The following is a 21,178-nucleotide window of genomic DNA, read 5'->3' on the forward strand; positions in this document are numbered from 1 at the left end:
TGCGCTGACAAATAGTAAAATACACAGGGAAAAGTCTTCGCAAAAACCATATTAAAACTGTTAACAGAACAGTTTTTCTTTGTATTATATACATGATATTTTATGATATACTTGATTTTTGTTTCAATGTTACGTACAATTCTCTTACACCTTAACAAAAAATGAAAGATGAAAATGGTAATTTGCAAAACTTGTTTTTTTATTGTCCACAAACATGATGCCCACAAGGCAACTTCTTCCAACATATACAAAGAAAAAAAGTCTTCATTATTTTTACACACATGAAGAAATCTCTTTTAAAAAAACATTAAGGCGTTAAGGCATCAATGTATTTTGCTCATATCTGTACATTTGCATTGTTTGAACTTAGTTTTTGAAAACCTTATTTTCCACCATATAACAAAGGCAGGCCTGTACGTAGAATAAAACATGTAGCCTGAACCTTTAACACTTTTAATACTTATTGTAAACAAACCAAGCCTGCAATCAGGCACTCAGCCCTACAAAGGCCTAAAATTAAAACGTTTCCATGTCAGTTCTACCTACAGTGTCACGTTTCTGTAAACTAGTAGGCATATCTTTTCATGGGACAACATTAAGGAAATTTCACTTCGCTAGAATAAGAAGAAGCCTTTGTACAATTTGTGTAACCATTGTAATTTCACTCAAAGAAATGTCAGTACAACCCCATGTTAAAATTCCATACGGATTCACTGGTCACAGTGCATGCTGACATGCATGTTTCTTTTGTTGAAGTAATGACAGCATTCATGCAGCCCCAAACCACGTCACTCCCAATACCATGCATGAGGGTAAGCATTATACACTTTCCTATACTATTCTCTTTATTACCACCACACATGCTTGACATAATTTAAACTAAATTTGTTCACCTTGGTGTCATCAGAAAATAGGACACGCTTTCAGAAATCCATATAGCTAGTCTGTCTCTCGATAGAGCCAGATGAAAAAAATGTACTTTAGATGGTGTCAAGCATGTGTATGGGTGATCAAGTGAATAGTAAAACGAAAAAGTTTAGCACTGTGACTGACATGATTTGGAGCTTCATGAATGCCGCCAACTTTGGAAAGCTGAGTATCACCAAAAGAAAAACATCAACATGTACTGTGATGACTGAACCAAGGCCATGAAGGTGTATTCACTTTTCTTGAGACATTAATTGCGGTATTTTACAACGGTTTTGAGAGAACAATGGTTTAAAACAGCGATATAAGCTGTGAATAGGCTACTTTTTATTGTGCGTCAAAGTGAAATGTCTTTATCTTTTCATGGGGCAACATTCTCACAAATCTGGAGAAAGCTGAGGTTTGCACTCACTTCTGTGATGGATTGACTGTATACTGTGGAGCTACATTAGCAAATGTAAAAACGTTTGACAGTGGGGGTGACAGTTTCTGTCCGTTTGAGTCACTTCCGTGTCACAGTACGACACAGTACGAACAAAATGATTTGACAGCTGACAGCTGACAGAACATCAAACAATATACAACTTCTTGAAAAAACATCTTCAACATCTTTAAAACAAACTTGAAATATCGACGAATGTGAAAAGACAAACCAGTCTATGTTTACTCTGCACGCCACTCATGATCAGATATGTCCTGAATCAGGGTTAGGACGCGAGGGTTGACACTGTGATTGCTCTTGGATTTTGCCACTTTGGTCCCTTTCTCTGGATTTATAGAGAAGAAGCACCTGTAAAACAAAACAAAAAAGGAAAAATGAACACACGCCAAGCTTCTAGATCAGTCTTTTTTGTGTAAAGGTCACTCCTGGTCAATTCACATGTTTCCGCAGAATCTCCCTGGATGACATTCTTCAATTTGCCCAGTTCTTCACGTTCATGCACTTGACATGTACAGTCAATGCCGCCAGCTGAATGAATACAAAGTGCATCATCTAACCTAAAGCACTGATTGTGATCCCCTTTCACAGAGAAAATGTTTATTGCAACACCCGACCCCTTCCCACCCTGCTCGCACGCACACACACAAATATTGCTTAAGTATGTCTAATTCACATAAAATACATTTGTTAACACAAGTAACACGGCTACCGACCTATTTAATTAAGGAATACTTACTTATACAATGTGCCACATTAAATAAATTTCACTTTGGCACAATGAATAGTAACCTGCGCACAACATACAGCAGTGGTTCTTAACCTGGGGTGCGGGCACCCCCTGGGGGTGCGCCAGAGATTCAAGGGGGTGCGCAGAATTTTGTTTGTGTTGAGGATGTGACCAAAATTATGCTTACAAACTTTATAGTTAGGCCAAAGTAAGACCAAATTATAACATGTTGTGGTCCCCATTTGAATTCATTAAGGTATTGATTAATGTCTCAAGCAAGAATCATTGTAATTAATCACTTGAAACATTTTTTAGTGCATATACACGTGTGGATGTTTGTGTTGGGGGTGCACGGCTTGTCTTCGGCACAGGAAAGGGGGTGCGTTAAGTAAAAAAGGTTAAGAACCACTGACATACAGTATATCACGAAAGTGAATACACCCCTCAGTTTTTGCAGATTTGTGAGTATATCTTTTCATAGGAAAGCCTTACAGAAATTTCACTTTGACACAATGATTAGTGACCTTTTAACAACATATTTAACCGCTTACATTTCCTGTTCACTCAGAAAAAAACAAAATACAGCCATTAATGTTTGAACATGTACTCACAAAAGTGAGTACACCCCAGATGAAAATCCAGTAGAGAAGGGGCTGTGTTTGCTCGAATCGTCTCGAAATGAAACGAAATGAAAAGGGATGAAAAGGGAGACCATCAGTGTGGGTTTCAACCTTTCTTTGCATTGAACTTTTAAATTTTGAGTCTGCATCTGGCTTAAATAGATTGGTGTGAGATTTGAATGCAATCCTATGGAGAATATCATGATCTGCTTCAGTAGTCACAGTGCATGTTGACATGCATGTTTCTTTTAGGTGTATTTCAGATTGCCAATGTTGACAGCATTCATGCATCCCCAAACCATGTCAGTCCCACTACCATGCTTGGCTTATGAGAGGATACACCTTTTTTGTACAACTCACTTGTTTACCACCACACATGCTTGACACCATCTAAAGCAAATTTGTTTATCTTGGTCTCTTCAGATCACACAACATGGTTCCAGTGATCCATATCCTTGGTCTGTTCATCTCTCTTGAGACCAAGATAAACAAATTTGCTTTAGATGGTGTCAAGCATGTGTGGTGGTAAACAAGTGAGTTGTACGAAAAAGTTGTATCCTCTCATAAGCCAAGCATGGTAGTGGGACTGACATGGTTTGGGGATGCATGAATGCTGTCAACATTGGCAATCTGAAATACACCTAAAAGAAACATACATGTCAACATGCACTGTGACTACTGAAGCAGATCATGATATTCTCCATAGGATTGCATTCAAATCTCACACCAATCCATTTAAGCCAAATGCAGACTCAAAATGTAAAAGTTCAATGCAAAGAAAGGTTGAAATGCACACTGATGACCTCCCTTGTCATCCCTTTTCATTTCGTTTCATTTCGAGACGATTCGAGCCAACATAGCCCCTTCTCTACCGGATTTTAATCTGGGGTGTACTCACTTTTGTGAGTACATGTTCAAACATTAATGGCTGTATTTTGTTTTTTTCTGAGTGAACAAGAAATTTAAGCGGTTAAATATGTTGTTAAAAGGTCACTAATCATTGTGTCAAAGATACATTTCTGTAATGCTTTCCTATGAAAAGATATACTCAAACATCTGCAAAACTGTGAGGGGTGTATTCACTTTCGTGATATACTGTACAGTGCATCACTGTTCCCCAACCATCCCACCTGTGCACTGATACACCTATAGAGGGTTGTAAAAACTGTCGGACTGAAGTGATAGCACTTACCGTTGAAGAAATTCCAATGTGGACGCCAGCTCGGAGGGGTAGTGGATGTTCAGGCAGAAGTAACTCCCAAACATGAGGCACACGGCGGAAATGAAGGAGGAGATGTTCCCGTTGACGACGCTGCGATCCAGGGCCAGCATGTACCTCTTAGCAGTAAAGCAGGATTGTCCTGTGAACAAATAAATATGAAAGTAAGTGATCACTGAAGTGAAGTCACATGACAAAAGACACTTGGCAGTCCATGTGAAATCTTTGGGGCCCGTAGTAGTTCATTTCCAGAATCCATGCTGCCCATTCATAAATTCTACCTTTTTAACAAATACTTAGCATTCAATATGACTGAGAAAAGTGCACTTTTCATACAGTACCGGTATGTCACGTCAGTGAGTATACCCCTCACATTTTTTTTGCAGATGTGAGTATATCTTTTCATAGGAGAGAATTAAAGAAATTTCACTTTGACACAATGATTAGTGACCTTTAACATATATAACCCCTTAATTTTCTTGTTCATTCAGAAAAAAATACAGCCATTAATGTTTGGACATTGCCAACAAAAGTGAGTACACCCCAGATTAAAATCCGGTAGAGAAGGTGCCTTGTTGGCTCAAATCGTCTCGAAATTAAACAGGATTAAAAGGGAGGTCATCGGTGTGCGTTTCAACCTCTTAACATTGGACTTTTACATTTTGAGTCTGCATCTGGCTTAAATAGATTGGTGTGGGATTTGAATGCAATCCTATGTAGAGTATCATGATCTGCATCAGTAGTCACAGTGCATGTCATGTTGACATGCATGTTTCGTTTAGGTGTAATTCAAATTTCCAATGTTGACAGCAATCATGCATCCCCAAACCACGTCAGTCCCACTACCATGCTTGACTATTAAGAGGATACACTTTTTTTTTGTAAAACTCACTTGTTTACCATCACACATGCTTGACATCATCCAAAGCAAATGTGTTTATCTTTGTTGGTTTCGAGAGAAATGAATAGAGCAGATGGTGTCAAGCATGTGTGGTGGTAAACAAGTGAGTTTTACAAAAAAAGTTCATCTTCTCAATAGTCAAGCATGTCAGTGGGGCTGACATGGTTTGGGGATACATAAATGTTGTCAACATTGGAAATCTGAATTACACCTGAAAGAAACATGCATGTCAACATGCACTGTGACTACTGAAGCAGATCATGATACTCTCCATATGATTGGATTCAAATCCCACACCAATCTATTTAAGCCAGGTGCAGACTCAAAATGTAAAAAGTTAAATGGTAAGAAAGGTTGAAAGGCACACCGATAACCTCCCTTTTAATACCTTTTCATTTAGAGACGATTTGAGCCAACACGGCCCCTTCTCCACTGGATTTTTATCTGGAGTGTACTCACTTTTGTGGGAAATGTTCAAACATGAATGTCTGTACTTTTTTTCTGAGTGAACAAGACATGTAACCGGTCATATATGTTGTTAAAAGGTCACTAATCATTGTGTCAAAGTGAACTATCTTAAATGCTCACCTATGAAAAGATATACTCACAAATCTGCAAAAATGTGAGGAGTGTATTCACTTACGTGACATACTGTACATGAAAAGGGGGATCTTCTCCATGGTCCGCCATTTTGAATTTCCAGACATGGACATTATTAGCTGCAAAAACTTAAGCTGCAAACTAATTATTATTGGTTTATTATTCAGAAAATATTAATGAAAGGATCAAATTTGGCAGTAGGCAGCATAGTTCCAATGAGCTGCATAGTTGCAATACCTACTCTGGCCACCCTGCGTCACCATCTTACCCTGTACACCTTTAGGTTTGATTTCAGACGGAATGACCACAATGAGATTAAACACAATGAGATTAAAAAAAGAAATCAGAAGGCTACTTACCACAGACAATAACTGCTGGTGTTAGAGGCAAATTCTCCAGCTCGACCTCCTCTGGCGGGCAGGTGTCCTCCACGTAGCAGAACAAGGTCTCCTCTCTCTCATCGAAGTAAGTGAGTAGGAGCAGAATCATCTCCTTGACGTCGTCGGAGCAGCCGCTGTCCGGTCCCCGGGCCCTCTGAAGTCTTCCATACGCCTCCAACAACTTCTTGTTCCTCCTGACGGAGATTGTGGTGATGAAGTTCAGAAGCCTCTGTCCCTTCAGATCCAAATTTCTTAGGAAACTTCCTTGGAGGTCATTTGCCGTCAGTTCCTTATAGTGGACAGCCATCCCGAGAATCTCGAACAAAAATGGCCACTCCTCCCTAAGCCACTTCACACTTTTCCCCTCATTGATGTGCTTGCGCTGCGTGTAGTAGGTGCACTTCATCAGGTCCTTCACCTCATCCATGTTGGTACCAGATTCTTCATACAGCAGCTTCAACCTCTCCCACTTCTGCTCCTGACTCTCCTCCGTCTCCTCAAGGGGTAGGAATTTAACACTCCATTTGACGCATCCATAAGTGTCTTGGATGGTTGCCCTTGCCTCCATGGATTCGTCTGTAGTGTCCGAGTCAGCAGTTAGGGATCTTTTTCTTAACTTCGGTGTGTCACTACGTCTGGCATTTTCAATTCTATACAGAATTTGCTTTACTAGGGAATGGTAGCCGGCGCCCACCACATCACCCTCGATGACGTCTTGCAAGGAATCCGGATACTTGGCCACCATTTTTTGGGCAACTGTTGTTGCCCCCCTTTTTCCCAACTCTATTATTTTTTGCCATCATGTCAGACACCACAATCCTCACCAACTGCCTCCTCAGAGTTGGACTAGGTCTTCTCCCTCGCTCCAAGCATTGTAGTAGTTCTTCGGAGCATTTCCTCCAAGGAATTTGAAATCCATCCCACTCGAAATCGCCTTGGGATGGTGAAGGGAATGGTGAAGGGGATGGTGACGGGGATGAAGTGTCCGGTGAAGCGTGGTGACTGGCCTGGTGAAGCGCGCTGCCCTCAGAAGATTGGTCTATGAAACAATAAAAAATAAGGAAACAATGATTCAGAAGTCTACAATACCATATAGTGTTCAAGTAATTAAATGCAGTATTGTGTGTATGAATACAAGTTTGGCACTCACATTTTTGCTTGCATACCAAAATGAACTTCCTGGCCTGTACAGGTCTGAGAACTGTTAGGAGGTCGTCTGCTGTGACATATTGAAGATCACTACAAGTCCCCACTCCAATGCTCTGCAAATGCTCTTCAAGAATATCTTGGTTTCCTCTGGAAAGCTCTGGCAGGACTTCCCTGATGGCACCGTCTAGATACACTTGCTCCTGGTCACCCATATCTGAAATGAATAAGAAATGCCATATTTAACATGCAGTAATATATATATACACAGATATACATACATAAAACAATGCTATTTACAGATATATACATACATAAAACTATGCTATTTACAGTGGCGAGCTCATTTCTCAACAATACTGTGTTTCAGTGGAATTACTTGGTATCCGTTCAGAATATAGGATACCAAAGGATAAAAATCAGGCAGGTCATCGATTCTTATGCACTTTAAGCCGAGGCTGTCTTTTGACAAAGAATACAGATGGTACTCTGAGAGCAAAGTCCCTTTGTGGATATCCATTAAAAGATACACGGACATGTCGTTTTGAATTAAGATGAGTAAGAGTTCACCAAACTTCATGCACTCATCATCTCTGCACACAAGGAACTGCCCCTTTTTATATGCAGTACCCTTGTACTGAATGCCGGTAGCAACTGTTGTGTTGCTTTCTGAAAAGCCCAACTCTCGGACTGCATCCTTGATGGAGTCACTGTATAGGTTCAAATAAAATGCACAGCCGTCATTTATTTCTAGTAGTTTGCTGTATTCCTGCCCAGCTAAGAGATATGCCTGATACATTTGATGACGCTCTGACAATGTTTGGCAAATGTTTTTAAAGTTTTTTAAGTGCCTGGCACATCTCTTGAAATAGCTGTGTTTACTTTCGAATCTAAGCGTCCATAACCTCACCAGAGGGCCAAATTTCAGCAACAGCGCAGAATAGTGACGCAGAAAGTGATGTTTTGGTTTCAATTGAATTTCAGGAAACAGCTGTTTTCTTGACTCCAGATATTCTTGGATCAACACATCCAGATAAGCAACCTGGGACAAGGAAATTTTCTGGGCACACACAAGATCTACAATGTCTTTCAAGTGAAGAGCCAATTGCCAAACCTCATCTTCGTGATTTTGAACTTTGTCCCCAATCAAAACAGGAAGCAACCTCAAAAGGTTCCAATTCTGAATGGCTTGCCCAGATAATTTTGCACCATTAGGATTAACAGTCGAAGGCTTTGTAAGTGCTTCTGACCCTTTATACTTAAATTGTTTGATGCGACGGTTTAAGAGGGAGTATGTGAACCACTTTTTCTTTTTGATCATGTTCTTCAGGCACAGTGCTAGATCATATGACACAACTCCTTCAAATAGGTCATGACCTAAGCAAGGTGGCAGGCCAGGCTGTGCGACATGAAAAGACTCAAGAGAATTAAAGACAGAGTTCTGCTTTATTCCTTTGATGTCTTGGATGCCTTCAGCAAGATCGCCAACTGCTTTGTCATACTTTTCAGGAGTGCGTGGAGGACCACATGCAAGAGGATCAGCCTCAAACTCATGCCTTGGGAGTTCACAGAATCTACAGAAATACTGAGAACGGCTGAAATTCTCAGTAAAACCTCCAATGCAATGAGAACCCAAGTTATCCCCAGCAATGCAGTAAAGACTACCCTTCACAGTTTTTCCATCAAGATCTATTCCCTCTGTCTCCAAGGACTTCAGATCAGTCAATAAATCAGAAAACACTTTGGCTGGTCCAAAATGTTTCATATCATTCTCAGCGCACAATAAGACTAAAAACATGTTGTCAGTGTTGGAACGCAGATGAATTGGCAAATTTGCTAGAGAAAGATACACCGCCAGAACTTTGTGAGTCCTTTTTGCAGATGCTAGAGGGTTCACAATTTCGAATGAGTCCTGGTACAGAATAAATTTTAGGCTTTCCGGGTTTTCCTTAAAGAATTGGTGGCATTTGAAATTTTGTCCATCAAAGAGATCAGTGAAAATCTCTGGATCTGGATCGCCACACTGTTCTGGCTGTGCAGTCTTCGACATATCTGACTGTAAATAGTTCTTAAGACTTTCAGCCAATGGAATGTAGTAAGCAAATTTGTGCGTCATATTAGCATCCATCCCCAATGCCACTTTTTTGGCTGATGTGTATTTAAAATTCTTCGAGAATGTTTGATTTCTTGAGTAAGTGGTTCTTAATGGACCCCGGTGGCAGGCTGAGAACAAATCTGACTCTTTGATGCAGTCACAGATTTTAGTAACTACTTCATCTGATAGGGTCATACTTTGCAGAACAGATCTCAATTTATTTAATGTGTAGACTTGACCCAACTCGTGCACTGTTTGCATTTCCTCCACAATGGTTTGTATAGTAGAGGCAGGGATAAGCAACTGGCCTTGCAGTTTAAGGTAAAATAGACACAAGTTTCTGAAGTATGACTGACTATCGATCTCTGAGCCATCAGTAGCTGCATCCGCGGCCGGCATGGCTTCGACTGTGTTTTCTGCATCAAATGTGTCGTTACTGACATTTGGTGGCTGAGGACAATGTTCCTTGTACAGGTCATTGATGCCTTCGGGTGCAAAGTTTTTGTGCTTTCTAGACATATGAGAAGTAAGCGACGATTTATTTGCAAACACGTGCTTACATCCTTTCCCTGGACAGGGCACATGCCTGCCTTCTCCTATATGAACTTTCAAGTGAGCCACTAAATCTTTCACCGAGTGAAATTGGCGCGAACACAACGAAATGGCACATTTGAAATCTGCAACAACTGATTTAGGGGCTGGCTGCACATTGTGCTCTCGGTAAAAATGCACCTTAAAAGAGGCATAAGTTGTGAATGTTCGCTTACAGTTGCTTCCAGGGCATTTGAAAAAGCACCGCGGCTCATTTCTATGTATTTTGCAATGCAGGACATAACCTTTCAATGTATGCAAATTCGTTTTGCAAAACACACATGTAATCATTTTCTAACAACTTCTAACTTTCTCGCATGTTCTCATAATCTGAATCAAAGACACCACATATTTACCATCTGTCAGTACAGTAACTTTCTCCAGGTAAATCGTTTGAAGAAAATGGTCGTGTCAAGTTGAAGTACAATCACGTTGTCGGCAAATTCGTTTGAAGAAAATGGTGTCCTGCTCAAGTTCACCTTCTTCCAGGCAAAGTCAAATACAGGAAGTGACGAACATTCTTCTTCTTTGTGCTGGATATTTTGGCTGTTGACATCTATTGTAGATATTATACCGCCATCTGCTGGACAACCAGCACATCCGCGCAACAGTTGCAAATGCATCATAATGAGTAGTCTGGCTCCAAAAAAGAAAACGGTCAAAATGATTATAAAATAGAGTAGAGTGCTTTTCATTGTCACTATATAAAGTGAGATTCTGTTTGGAAGCAACCCACAAAATAAAAGATATATTAACAGTTTTAAAAATAGACTCACCATTATGCATCTCACCCATTCCTCACAATGACAATTAACAGCATATCATACAAGATTTGAAACACAACACTACAAAAATCACAACATTTGTACTTCTTTAACCGTATGGATATGCAATGCTAATGCAGAGCACCCTCCATGGCGGCATCAAGAGGCACATGCCCCGGCTGACTAGGCCAGAGACACCCCACCGTTAGACCCACACAGAGTAGTGGCACTTGACACAAAGACTAGGATTATGATAATAATTATATATATATTATATATTATAGCATATTATATATATATATATATATATATATATATGGCAGCCTCCAAAGACTAGGATTATGATAATAATTATATATATATTATATATATATTATATATATATATATAATATATATTATATATATATTATATATTATAGCATATTATATATATATATATATATATATATATATGTGGCGGCCTCGAGGGCAACTGGCTATGGCTGACCAGGGCAGAGAAGTGACCCCACACTGCCCCAGGCACCAGCACATGAGGCCCAGGGCAGTGGGGGGGTTTGCCCTGCCTCACTAGGCCAGAAAAATACACCCAACATGCCGTTAGACCCACACGGAGTAGTGGCACTTGACACAGGGATTATGATAATAATTAATAAACAAACAAACAAACAAACAAACAAATAAATACATTTAAATTAATAAATTAGTGAAACACATGTTAAATTAAGGCTCCAGCAGGACTGAGCTGGCCACCTCCGTGGCGGCCACAAGGGCCACTGGCCCTGTCAGACTAGGCCAGAGAAGACGCCCCACACCTTCCCAGGAACCAGCATATGAGGCCCAGGGCAGCGGGGGGCTTGCCCTGCCTCACTAGGACAGAGCAACCCAAATACCTTTAGACCCACACCGAGTAGTGGCACTTGACACAAAGACTATGATAATAATTGTTTTAATCCCTTAAGGCACGGCATTATAAATTAGCTGTTACCAGAATGGCAATGACCAAGTCGTAATGTATTACTAAAGGCCCCGTGCACCGTCATAGTAGTGTAGTACTATAGTAGTTAACTTTCAATGTCTATTACAGCGTGCCACAGGAGGTACGGCGTGCATTAAGGGGCTACAATAAAACAAATAAATACATTTAAATGAGTGAAAGACATTTTAAACGAAGACTTCAGCAGGGCTGAGCTGGTTAGTGTGTGAAAGAACTTGTTACAACCCTCCCCAACACTGTCATCCACGGGCAGGTGACGTATTGTGTTCAGAAGTCTAATGGCGGTAGGATAGAAATGTCCTTCATTCTCGTAGTGTGGGCACACAGAGTCCTAAAGCACCTGCCAGGGTGTGTGTGGTCTTTAAGGATGTGTAATGCTCTGTTTGTGTGTGTATGGTGGATCTCCTCAAGTGTGGGTAGTTGGCAACAAAGAAAAAAAAAAGGAACGAGTTTAAAGCTGTATGGATAAAATGGATAGATGGATGTTACCTTAATGTATTACCTTTTTAAATTACATTTTCTTCTGTAAAATGTCCTCATCTAATAGGGCCTAGTTTCTGCTTATGCTCAATAACAGTGACAGTCACGGAACATGACTCTGCCTGGCCTACCACAGAAATCACAACTTTCATCAGGAAGTGAAATGGCATAATCAGACAAACAAAAACTCTAATTTCTGCACCAAAGGCATGTTAAAGTAACACAAGTTCTGTGTTACTGTTGTTACAATATTACCCTGTTGTTCTATCAGTATTCTGTGGTTTTAACAAATATATTTGATTAAAATGACATATTGGTGTTGTAAATATAACATAAACATTACAAATTGTAGTTTACAAAATGTCACTGTAGTTTGAACAAGTAGTATATGTTAATAGGTTTACTGGGCTTTTCTGTATGCATTTAACATCATTTTCCTGTCAAATTCACTGTGATTTTTTACAGTGTAGCTCGTATTTTATGCATTTACGCCCTCTCTCTATGTTTTCCTAATCAAACGCTCAGTGCAACATGTTTGATGTGGGCTGTGTTGTTTCTGACAGTGAAGTAAAAGAGCAAATTTCAGGGGTTTTTTTCTTGCAGTTTATCACTATGTGAGATCATGATGTGTGGAAAGTAATTGATGGCTTCCAGTTACTTGGGCCCATACACAAGCAGGAGGATGTACACACACACACACACACACACACACACACACACACACACACACACACACACACACACACACACACACACACACACAGGGGCGGTTCTACCATTGGGCAAGGTCGGGCAATTGCCCGGGGCCCCAGACTTTCAGGGGCCCCGTCGTCCCCCACATCAATTCCACCTGGAATGAGCATTCGGGCTCTCGGGGCCTTACATTTTAGCACGGGGCCCCTTTAATCAATGTAACGGTTCCTGCGCGAATTTGAATACAAGACTCTGTCCAAATTAAAGACTATCGCGCCGTTTCTACGTTCTGTCAAACTCTACTATTGGCATGTTGTGTATTTATAGCCAGTACCACACTTCAGCACGACGGTGGGACTTAAATTTGAACTCAACATTATGCCACAAGAAAATGAATAGTAGGCTAGACCTACTTTTAGCAACTGTAGGTCACATGGGTGGTAGAATTATACAAATAAATGTTTCAAATATAAATGAAGACCATAAAAGAACGATATTTATGTGAATTTTCTTTTATTTATTTTTGTACATTGCGGCCTTGCATTGTGGGATACATTATAGCCTACCGGTAGTAGCCTGTCTGGCTGTTTGGAGAGAGCGCCAGTTGCATCGGCAATGTTCTACCGTTATTTCTAATGTCAGCCTGCCCTAGAGAGCTGATTCGGGGAGCTTGTCCTTTCATGATAATAAGCCACATTAAGTCATGGTTGTCAGTGAAAACTCAGTCGTTTGCCTATGTTGTAGCATGCCTTCTTGACCTTGTTTATGGATGTAGGCAGAACATGATTTGTGCATCTTGATAAAAAGTCCGTGTTACAAATTGCCCTGCGTTACCTTGTGCTCCGCGCTCCTTTACTTCAGAGACAGAATTGTAAAATGACCAAGTCCCTTCAATCGCCAGTGCTAGCATGAACATAATGGATATTCAGAAGATATGTTGTACAGAAGCTACAAAGAAGGCACGGTAGGGGTTTATTCCTTTCAATCATGATGTCCGCCGCAGCACAATTTTGATACCGTATCATGACATACTTCACGCATTGTTGTCATTCGGTGTAACTATAGTCAAAAGTTGATAGCTCTAATGTCGGTTCGCTGCATTTATTTCTGGTTAGCATGACGGAAGTTTTGCTATTGTAGTCTAGCTGTTATATCACGTCACGAAGCAAGCTGGGTCACTTCAGAGTTGTGAGCGATATAGTTATTAGTTAGAACTAGAGAGGGGACTTGTTAACTATTCAACAGATGTGTGCATGCGCAGTTGGCACAAGGTGCCTGTTGATTCTCGTTTGTTGCCTAATTTCGGTTTCTGAAACACAATAGTGTCTACTTCAGTCACCGTTTCCTCTGTATTGGGTGTTCACTGGCTCAAGAGTGCAGTGTGCGTTATGGTGCACCGTGGTGTGTCGACTCGTGACTGTGTTTTCATCGGTGTGTTGTGCTATGGGCTATGTTTTAGTTGAAGGGGCGTATCACCATTTTTTTTTAAGTTTTCTTTTGTAATCAACCCTCTACCGCGAATTGTCTCATTCTATCTTATTTTCCCATTTATGGAACGAGTGTGGGTCTATCCTGGCTATTTCTCACGTGTTGCAGGCTGAATGCTCACATCAACAGCATAACTAAATCATTTGTCACCTTAAGGAGAAATTAATCTCTGCTTTTATTACATGCAGAGTTGGCTATTGTAAAAGTCACTCAGGCAGGTGCAACTTATCCACATGTTGCTGCTAGAATTCTAAAAGAGATCACAACACTCCAGTATTTGGTCATTTCACTGGCTACCAGTGAGGGTTTTTTGTTTTGTTTTGAGAATTTAGTTTAAAGTAGTCCTGATAGTCTGAAAGTCACTAAATGCCTTGGACCCTAAATATAGGCTATTGTGGATGTGCTTGAGCAATATCATCCTTAGATGCCTTAGGTCTTCTCTGGTAGTGTCTAGGGTCAAATCAAGTGAAATGGCATAGTCATATGCTGCCTGCTGGGGCCAGCTAGATGTCCAAATAAGACCTGCCCCAACAGTATGATTTCAAAAGAAATCAAAAACAGCTTTGTTTTCATCTGCCTTTGGTGATAGTTATCTACTATCTATAGCAATATATTTTTCTCTTTTCTCTTTCTCACACTGAATGACAGCTGTGTATGATAATGTGCTATATAAATATTGATTGAATGTGGGGCCCACCTAGATAATCTTGCTTATGGGTTCCGTTGTTACGCCACTGCCTGCATACATCATCGATTATTAATTAATCATTTAAAGGGGGCCTCAAAATTGTTTCTTGCCCAGGGCCTCAGATTTCCTAAAACCGCCCCTGCACACACACACACACACACACACACACAGATTTATATTAAAAAAGTGTCTCATTCAGTGCAACAAAGTCTTTTTATTGACTCTCTCCACCCCCCCACATGTCACACACAAGTAGAAATAAACAGTCAAATACTATCAGTCTTTTCAACCAGGTCCCTGTGGTTCGTGTTCTTGCCCTATAAAGGGTTAACACAGCACAGAGACAGCAGTCCTGAAAGTGTGTCCTCCAAAGAGCAAAAGAAAGCATTGCATATACTGTAGAAGTGTCCAGCAGTGTTGCCAATTTAGCGACTTTTTGATGTTCCTGACAACTAAAAACCTCATCTAGCGACTTAAGCGACTTTTTGGTGCATCTGGCGACTTTTTAAAAATGCGCATGACAATGTCAAAATCATTGTTTTTCAACATATTTGTAACTCTGCGGCGCCATCAGAAGTGTTAAGCAGGGCTGCAGATTAGCTCTGATCATCAAGTCAAGTCAAGTCAGCTTTTATTGTCACTTTCTTCATATGCACAAGACATACAAGGGAAATGAAATTACATTTTCTCTCTACAGTATACCATGCCAGGACAAGACATATGACTGATTCTACGTTTCGAGTGTGCTTTTAGGTCCATGGACTTTATTTGCCAATTCCACTAACTATTAACTGCAACCAATGATGTTTAGAACATCTACACACATTTATCTGTCTTGTAATACAAACAGTCAAGAAGTAACATTATTTACCTCAGCAAGAATTAATATTTAATACTGGTTTTGGGCGTTTTCATGCCGTCCTGTTTTCCAAATGTCAGATTCAGTCTTCAAGTTAGCATGTAAAGAGACTTGTTTTGCCAAAGACGATTGCAAATGTTGATTCCCAGTAATCATTACAATATGACAAAACTGTCAGAAAGACAGTTGTGCTTTCCATTATACATGAAATTTGCCATTTTGCGTGTGTCCACGAAAACTGTTAACCGTGTCACAGTCTGAAACCCCCTCCATAAATCAGTAATGGTTTGGTCTTAGGCCAAATGAATAACATCACGTGATGTCATATCCTCTTTGGCAGGAAATGGGAAGACTTTTTGGTAAATTTTGAGCTCCATTCTTCCATAATTTAATCCCTTCTTTTTCATGTTCTCATAGCGGGAAAATTGCCGGTCAACTGTGTTATCAACTATTCATAAGAACCTGAATTAGAAATCACATGTAGAAAAACACAGATAAAACATACAAATACATGAATTGATTAAGGTGTTGTGGTGGAACTTCTGAGGTCTGTAGTTAGCAAAAATCCCTAAAACTGTCTGAAATGTCAAGCTGTGTCACTGTCAATTGTGTTATGCATCAGCTGTGACAGTTGAGGAGGAGTATGTTTTTGCCAATGTTGAAAATCAACATGGATCCTAGTGGGATTCGAACTCCCAACCTCCATATCTCTAATCCAGCACATTCAGCTGTCATAAACAGTTCAGATTGCATTGAAGAGCTGAACAATAGACTTCTTTACTTTACTTCACTTTACTTTACTTTATTTGTTCAGGACATTGCACATTAATGAACATATACATACATGTACATATATGTAAACATGCCAGATTGTAGCCCAAGGGCTAATTTCCATCTGGTGTCCAATAGGCAGGCTAGATATTTACAAGCAATAGACTTTAAAATACAACAGACTGTTAGTAACAAAAGAAATAAAACCCACTACAGAAGCAAAAGGCATGCATGTAAATAAAAGGAAAAGAGAAAAGAAAAAGGTCCCAAAATAGGGCCATGTGTTATGTGAGTGTGTGTGTGCGTGTGTGCGTGTACACTGTGTAGAGGCTCAGAACATCAGTGTGAACATGTTTGTTGGGCTCGAAGCCACTTTTTATACTCCATCTTAAAGGTGGCTAAAGAGGGACATTCCCTTATATGCAGAGGAATAGAGTTCCATAATATGCCGCCTTTAGTAGATAATGCATTTTGACTGAAAGAGGTTTTCCTGAAAGGAATCTCTACATCTTTATTGACCACTGCTCGAGTTACTCGTGTTTGACGATATTTTATAAAATCCTGTAAACAAGGTGGCGCCAGGCCATGCAAAGTTTTATAAAGAAGACAGCTATAGGAGAATTTACAGAAATTGTCAAAACTCAATAGGTTGTACTTATCTAAAATGTTACAATGGTGGTATGAAAGAGGTTTTTTATCTAAAATTTTAAGTGCTTTTTTAAATAAACTCTCCAATGGTTTGAGAGTAGTGGATCCCACCATGGTCCAGCTAGTAATGCAATAGCTTAGGTGAGAAAATATCATTGCATGCAAGTATGTCAGAGCAGCACTATTTGACATAGCACCTCTTATGTGCCTGAAGTTGTAGAGATTAAATTTTTTTTTATTTTTTTTAATCATTTTTATATGTTTTTTAAAAGAAAGATTGGAGTCTAGAATGACTCCTAGATATTTAAAATCTGTGACCACTTCTAGCTGTTCACTACCAAGAGTAACCCCAGGCTGAGACAGTCCAGGGGAAGGTTGCTTAGAAAAATACAAACAAACCGTTTTCTTTGCATTCAGAATAAGGCATGATTTCTCTAGCCATGTTCGTATGTGTGTAAGAGCTGTAGAGAGTACACTGCTTCAACTTCTAGAACAGTAGTTGCAGGTGCTCGTTAAGAATAGAATGTTGAGAGAAAGTGACAGTTGAGATGGAACCCTATATTGGCTGCACCTGTTCTGATTGACTGTATGGCAGTTAGTATGGTAGGCAGAGGATAGAACAAAAACAGTTTCTAGGTTCTAGTTTCTAGGTCTAAGTATTTAGCTTGTTGTTGTTAAAAAACTAAAAAGAATTGGCACATGTCCTGTTCACAGATTGGAGTCATACATGTGATCTTTCTTAACAGTCTTTGAATGAAGTTAATAGGTTAAACGGTTCAGTCACAAATAGACCTCTTGTGGAAGATGCGCTGACCTCTTCAGAAAGGCTGTGTGTGTGTGTTCTTGTGGGGTAGTGCAGGTCTAGTCCAATAGTGGAATACAAAAAGTCAAGCAGTGCTGTACTACACTGTATCTTCCAACATGGTCCTTTTTAGTCCAGTGGTCAAGTAGCAGCATTTAGCAGCATAGTTGGAAGTGCAAGTCTCATAGTGCAAGCAGTTCTTGGAAGTGAGATCAGACATCATCAAACAGTAGCTAAAACTGCCAATGTATACTGTGAACTAAGGCATGTGGTCTAGGGATCAGCGTGTCGTGCGTGACGCTGTGACATCATGCGTAACGTCATGACGTCATCTAGCGACTTTTCAGCGTTTCATCCGTGTAGCATGCTACATGCTACAGTGATCCATTGACTTTCACTAGCTTAGCTACATACTCCCTCTTTTAACTTGTCTTAACATGAAAAATAAGACTCTTTACCACCTTTATAAACCCCGGCCAACGATTTTAACTGTATTGAGCCCCAAAATAGTGGCATACCCCTTTAAGAGACTGAGTTCTGAAGTGTTGCCCACTTGATAGACTCTGCTCAACTTGAGGAAACTATTTGTATGAGTTTTGCCAGACTCAAGAGTTTAGAAGACCTTTGTCCTCATGATAGTCCTTCAGTAGACCCAGGGCCGGATTAAGATGGCCTGGGACCCCTAGGCTACAGGTTGCTGTGGGGCCCCCCAAAGGCAAATTTCGTAACAAATGCAAATACACAGTGGCATGATTACAAGCTAGGAATTTAAGACAACATACCTACCAACTGTACTCAACACAACAGATTCATTTTTCAATCACTGCATCTTGTCATAATTCCACAATTTTTCACTTTTGGCATATCAGGGGCCCCCTGGCCATATCTAGCCTGTGCATTAATCCGGCCCACCTCAGCATAAAATTTGTGTGTGTGTGTTTGTGATTGTGTGTGTGTGTGTGCGTGCGTGCGTGCATAGGTCAGTTCAAAGGGGACACAGGCATTTCCAGTGTCTGGCCCCATGCTCTGGGGACTGAATGGAGGTTAGATGCGTCTGATTGAGTGTGTGTGTGTGTGTGTGTGTGTGTGTGTGTGTGTGCGTGTGTGTGTGAATGGAGGCTAGATCAGGCTGATTGAGTGCCACAGCCATTGAAGGGCATTTGAAGTTAGCACACTGTGCTCTCGACTGCCCTGGTACTTCTGTACACACACACACACACACACACGCACGCACGCACGCACACACACACACACACACACACACACACACACACACACACACACACACACACACACACACACACACACACGCCCCACTGTTACTTCCTACACACAAAACAGACACACCCACTGTGCTCTCTCGTCTGCCCTACTGCACCTACTGTAAACACACACACACACACACACACACACACACACACACACACACACACACACACACACACACACACACACACACACACACACAGTTCAGTCCTCTTCCGCCACACTGCTGCTACTGCTGCTACTGCTGCCTGGAGCAGTGAGTGGAGGTGAGAAGTCATTTCAGCACGCAATTCATGTTTGATGACTTTATTGATTTTTTTTCTCCTCCTCCAACCTTTCCCCATCACTAGATTTCTGCGCACTTTCCTCTCGCGTTCCCCTTCCCATCAGCAGAGTTTCTCTAATCTTTCCTCCGCTTCCCATGTGTATCGCTCTATTCATCTCTCTCTCTCTCTCTCTCTCTTTTCTCGCTCACTTCCTCCCTCTCTATCTCTATCTCTCTCTCTCTCTCTCGGTCGCTTTCTCTCTCTCACACACACACACACACACAAACTATCTTTCTCTCTCACACACACTCTCTCTCTCTCGTTCTTTATCTCTCTCTCTCCCTCTCTCTCTACCTCTCTCTCTAAGCCATCCATTGCTCCCTTTCCCGCTCAAAAGTCTCTTTTCAGCAAATCCTTTCATTTCTCTTTCCAAATCTTTCTCTTGCTGAGTTCATCTCTTGCTCTATGTAATCTCCTTTACACTTCTCTACTCTGTGCTATGCCACCTACATATGAATCAACAGACTGTATGTGCTTCTATCTGTCTGTCTGTCTGTTCGTCTGTCTTCCCAATTGTCTGCCTGTTCATCTGTCTCAATATAGCCTATATTGTTTTAGCCACAAATCCATCCAAGCATCCATCTATGCCTGTCTGCCAATCTTTATATTGACTGTACTGTAAACTGCATATAGTGCACAGGTTGTATGTGTTGTGTACGAAAAGAGTTGACATCTACTGAAGTTGTATCCCCCCCCCCCCCAAAAAACAGGAATATACAGTTAGTATTTCTAATTCTGATTCTAGGGTGTTCTGTCTCGCTAAGAACTCGGTGTCCTCAGGTAGACTTATCCTGACTAATCTGGTGTCTCATCTTCAGCGAGTTCTAATGAAAGCTCTGCTCTGGGCCAACCTGACAAGACAGGTAACGAGCAGCAGCGGAGAGGAGGAGGAGGAGGAGGAGGAGGAGGAGGAGGAGGAGGGACGGGACATTCTCATTACCTAAAATTAGAACATGACACCTAACTTTTAATGTCCTTCACTTTTGTAGCCTGCTAGGGGGTGGGGAAGAGGAAAAGCAAAAAAAAAAAAAAATGTGTGACACTTTATTTTAGCATTACATCTATTAGCACTAATACATAAAATGTTAAAGGACCAGTTTGGTCAATTTCAATATGCTGTTGTATTGCTCACGCTACCCTTGACTTGTCAGTACCCGGTGATGCCACATTTTTCGGCTAAGCCCTTTCCGAGATATGAGCTATTCTAATGGGGGCAGCGTTTGTTTACATTTTTTTTTAAATGAACATAGGCCTACTCCAAATATTTTCCCAAAAGGTACCGCTGTTGGCTAGTTGTCTGCTGATGTTGTATAACCTTTCGGATGTTTTTGGGAATAAATAAAAATGTTTTTTTGAAATGTAAACAAAGCGCTGCCCCCATTACAATGACCAAGATCTCTGTAAAGGCTGAAGAAGAAGAAAAAAACCCTCAGGTACTGACAAGTCCAGGGTAGTGTGAGCATTACAACTGCATGTTGAAATTGACTGAACTGGTCCTTTAATGCCTGTATAACTTGTAAAGCATGTACTAAGAAAAATCAAACATTTGTTAGGTGCTTACTAAGGTTATATTGATAATAAATCCCTAATTGTGCATGGACAAGACATTTGTGAATACATGCCTAACAAATGTTTGATTTTGCTTAGTACATGCCTCACAAGTTACTAATTCAGCATTACCATTGTATGTATTAGTGCTAAATTAATAGATGTCATGCTAAAATAAAGTGTTGACAAAAAATGCTGCAG

The 21,178-nt window shown here is 40.6% G+C and overlaps 1 protein-coding gene across 1 annotated transcript; it reads right to left on the reverse strand.

Annotated features, from left to right (window-relative positions):
* Positions 1 to 1,038: 1,038 nt before the first annotated feature.
* LOC134448374 (uncharacterized) lies at positions 1,039 to 6,245 on the reverse strand. Its single transcript, XM_063198052.1, has 3 exons — positions 5,796 to 6,245; positions 3,909 to 4,077; positions 1,039 to 1,717 (listed from the first exon to the last, which is right to left on the reverse strand). The coding sequence occupies exons 1-3, from the start codon at positions 6,241 to 6,243 to the stop codon at positions 1,591 to 1,593; spliced, it is 744 nt and encodes a 247-aa protein (XP_063054122.1). The 5' UTR covers positions 6,244 to 6,245; the 3' UTR covers positions 1,039 to 1,590.
* Between the last annotated feature and the right edge of the window lie 14,933 nt (positions 6,246 to 21,178).

This window comes from Engraulis encrasicolus, chromosome 5, assembly GCF_034702125.1.
Source record: "Engraulis encrasicolus isolate BLACKSEA-1 chromosome 5, IST_EnEncr_1.0, whole genome shotgun sequence".
NCBI lineage: Eukaryota > Metazoa > Chordata > Actinopteri > Clupeiformes > Engraulidae > Engraulis > Engraulis encrasicolus.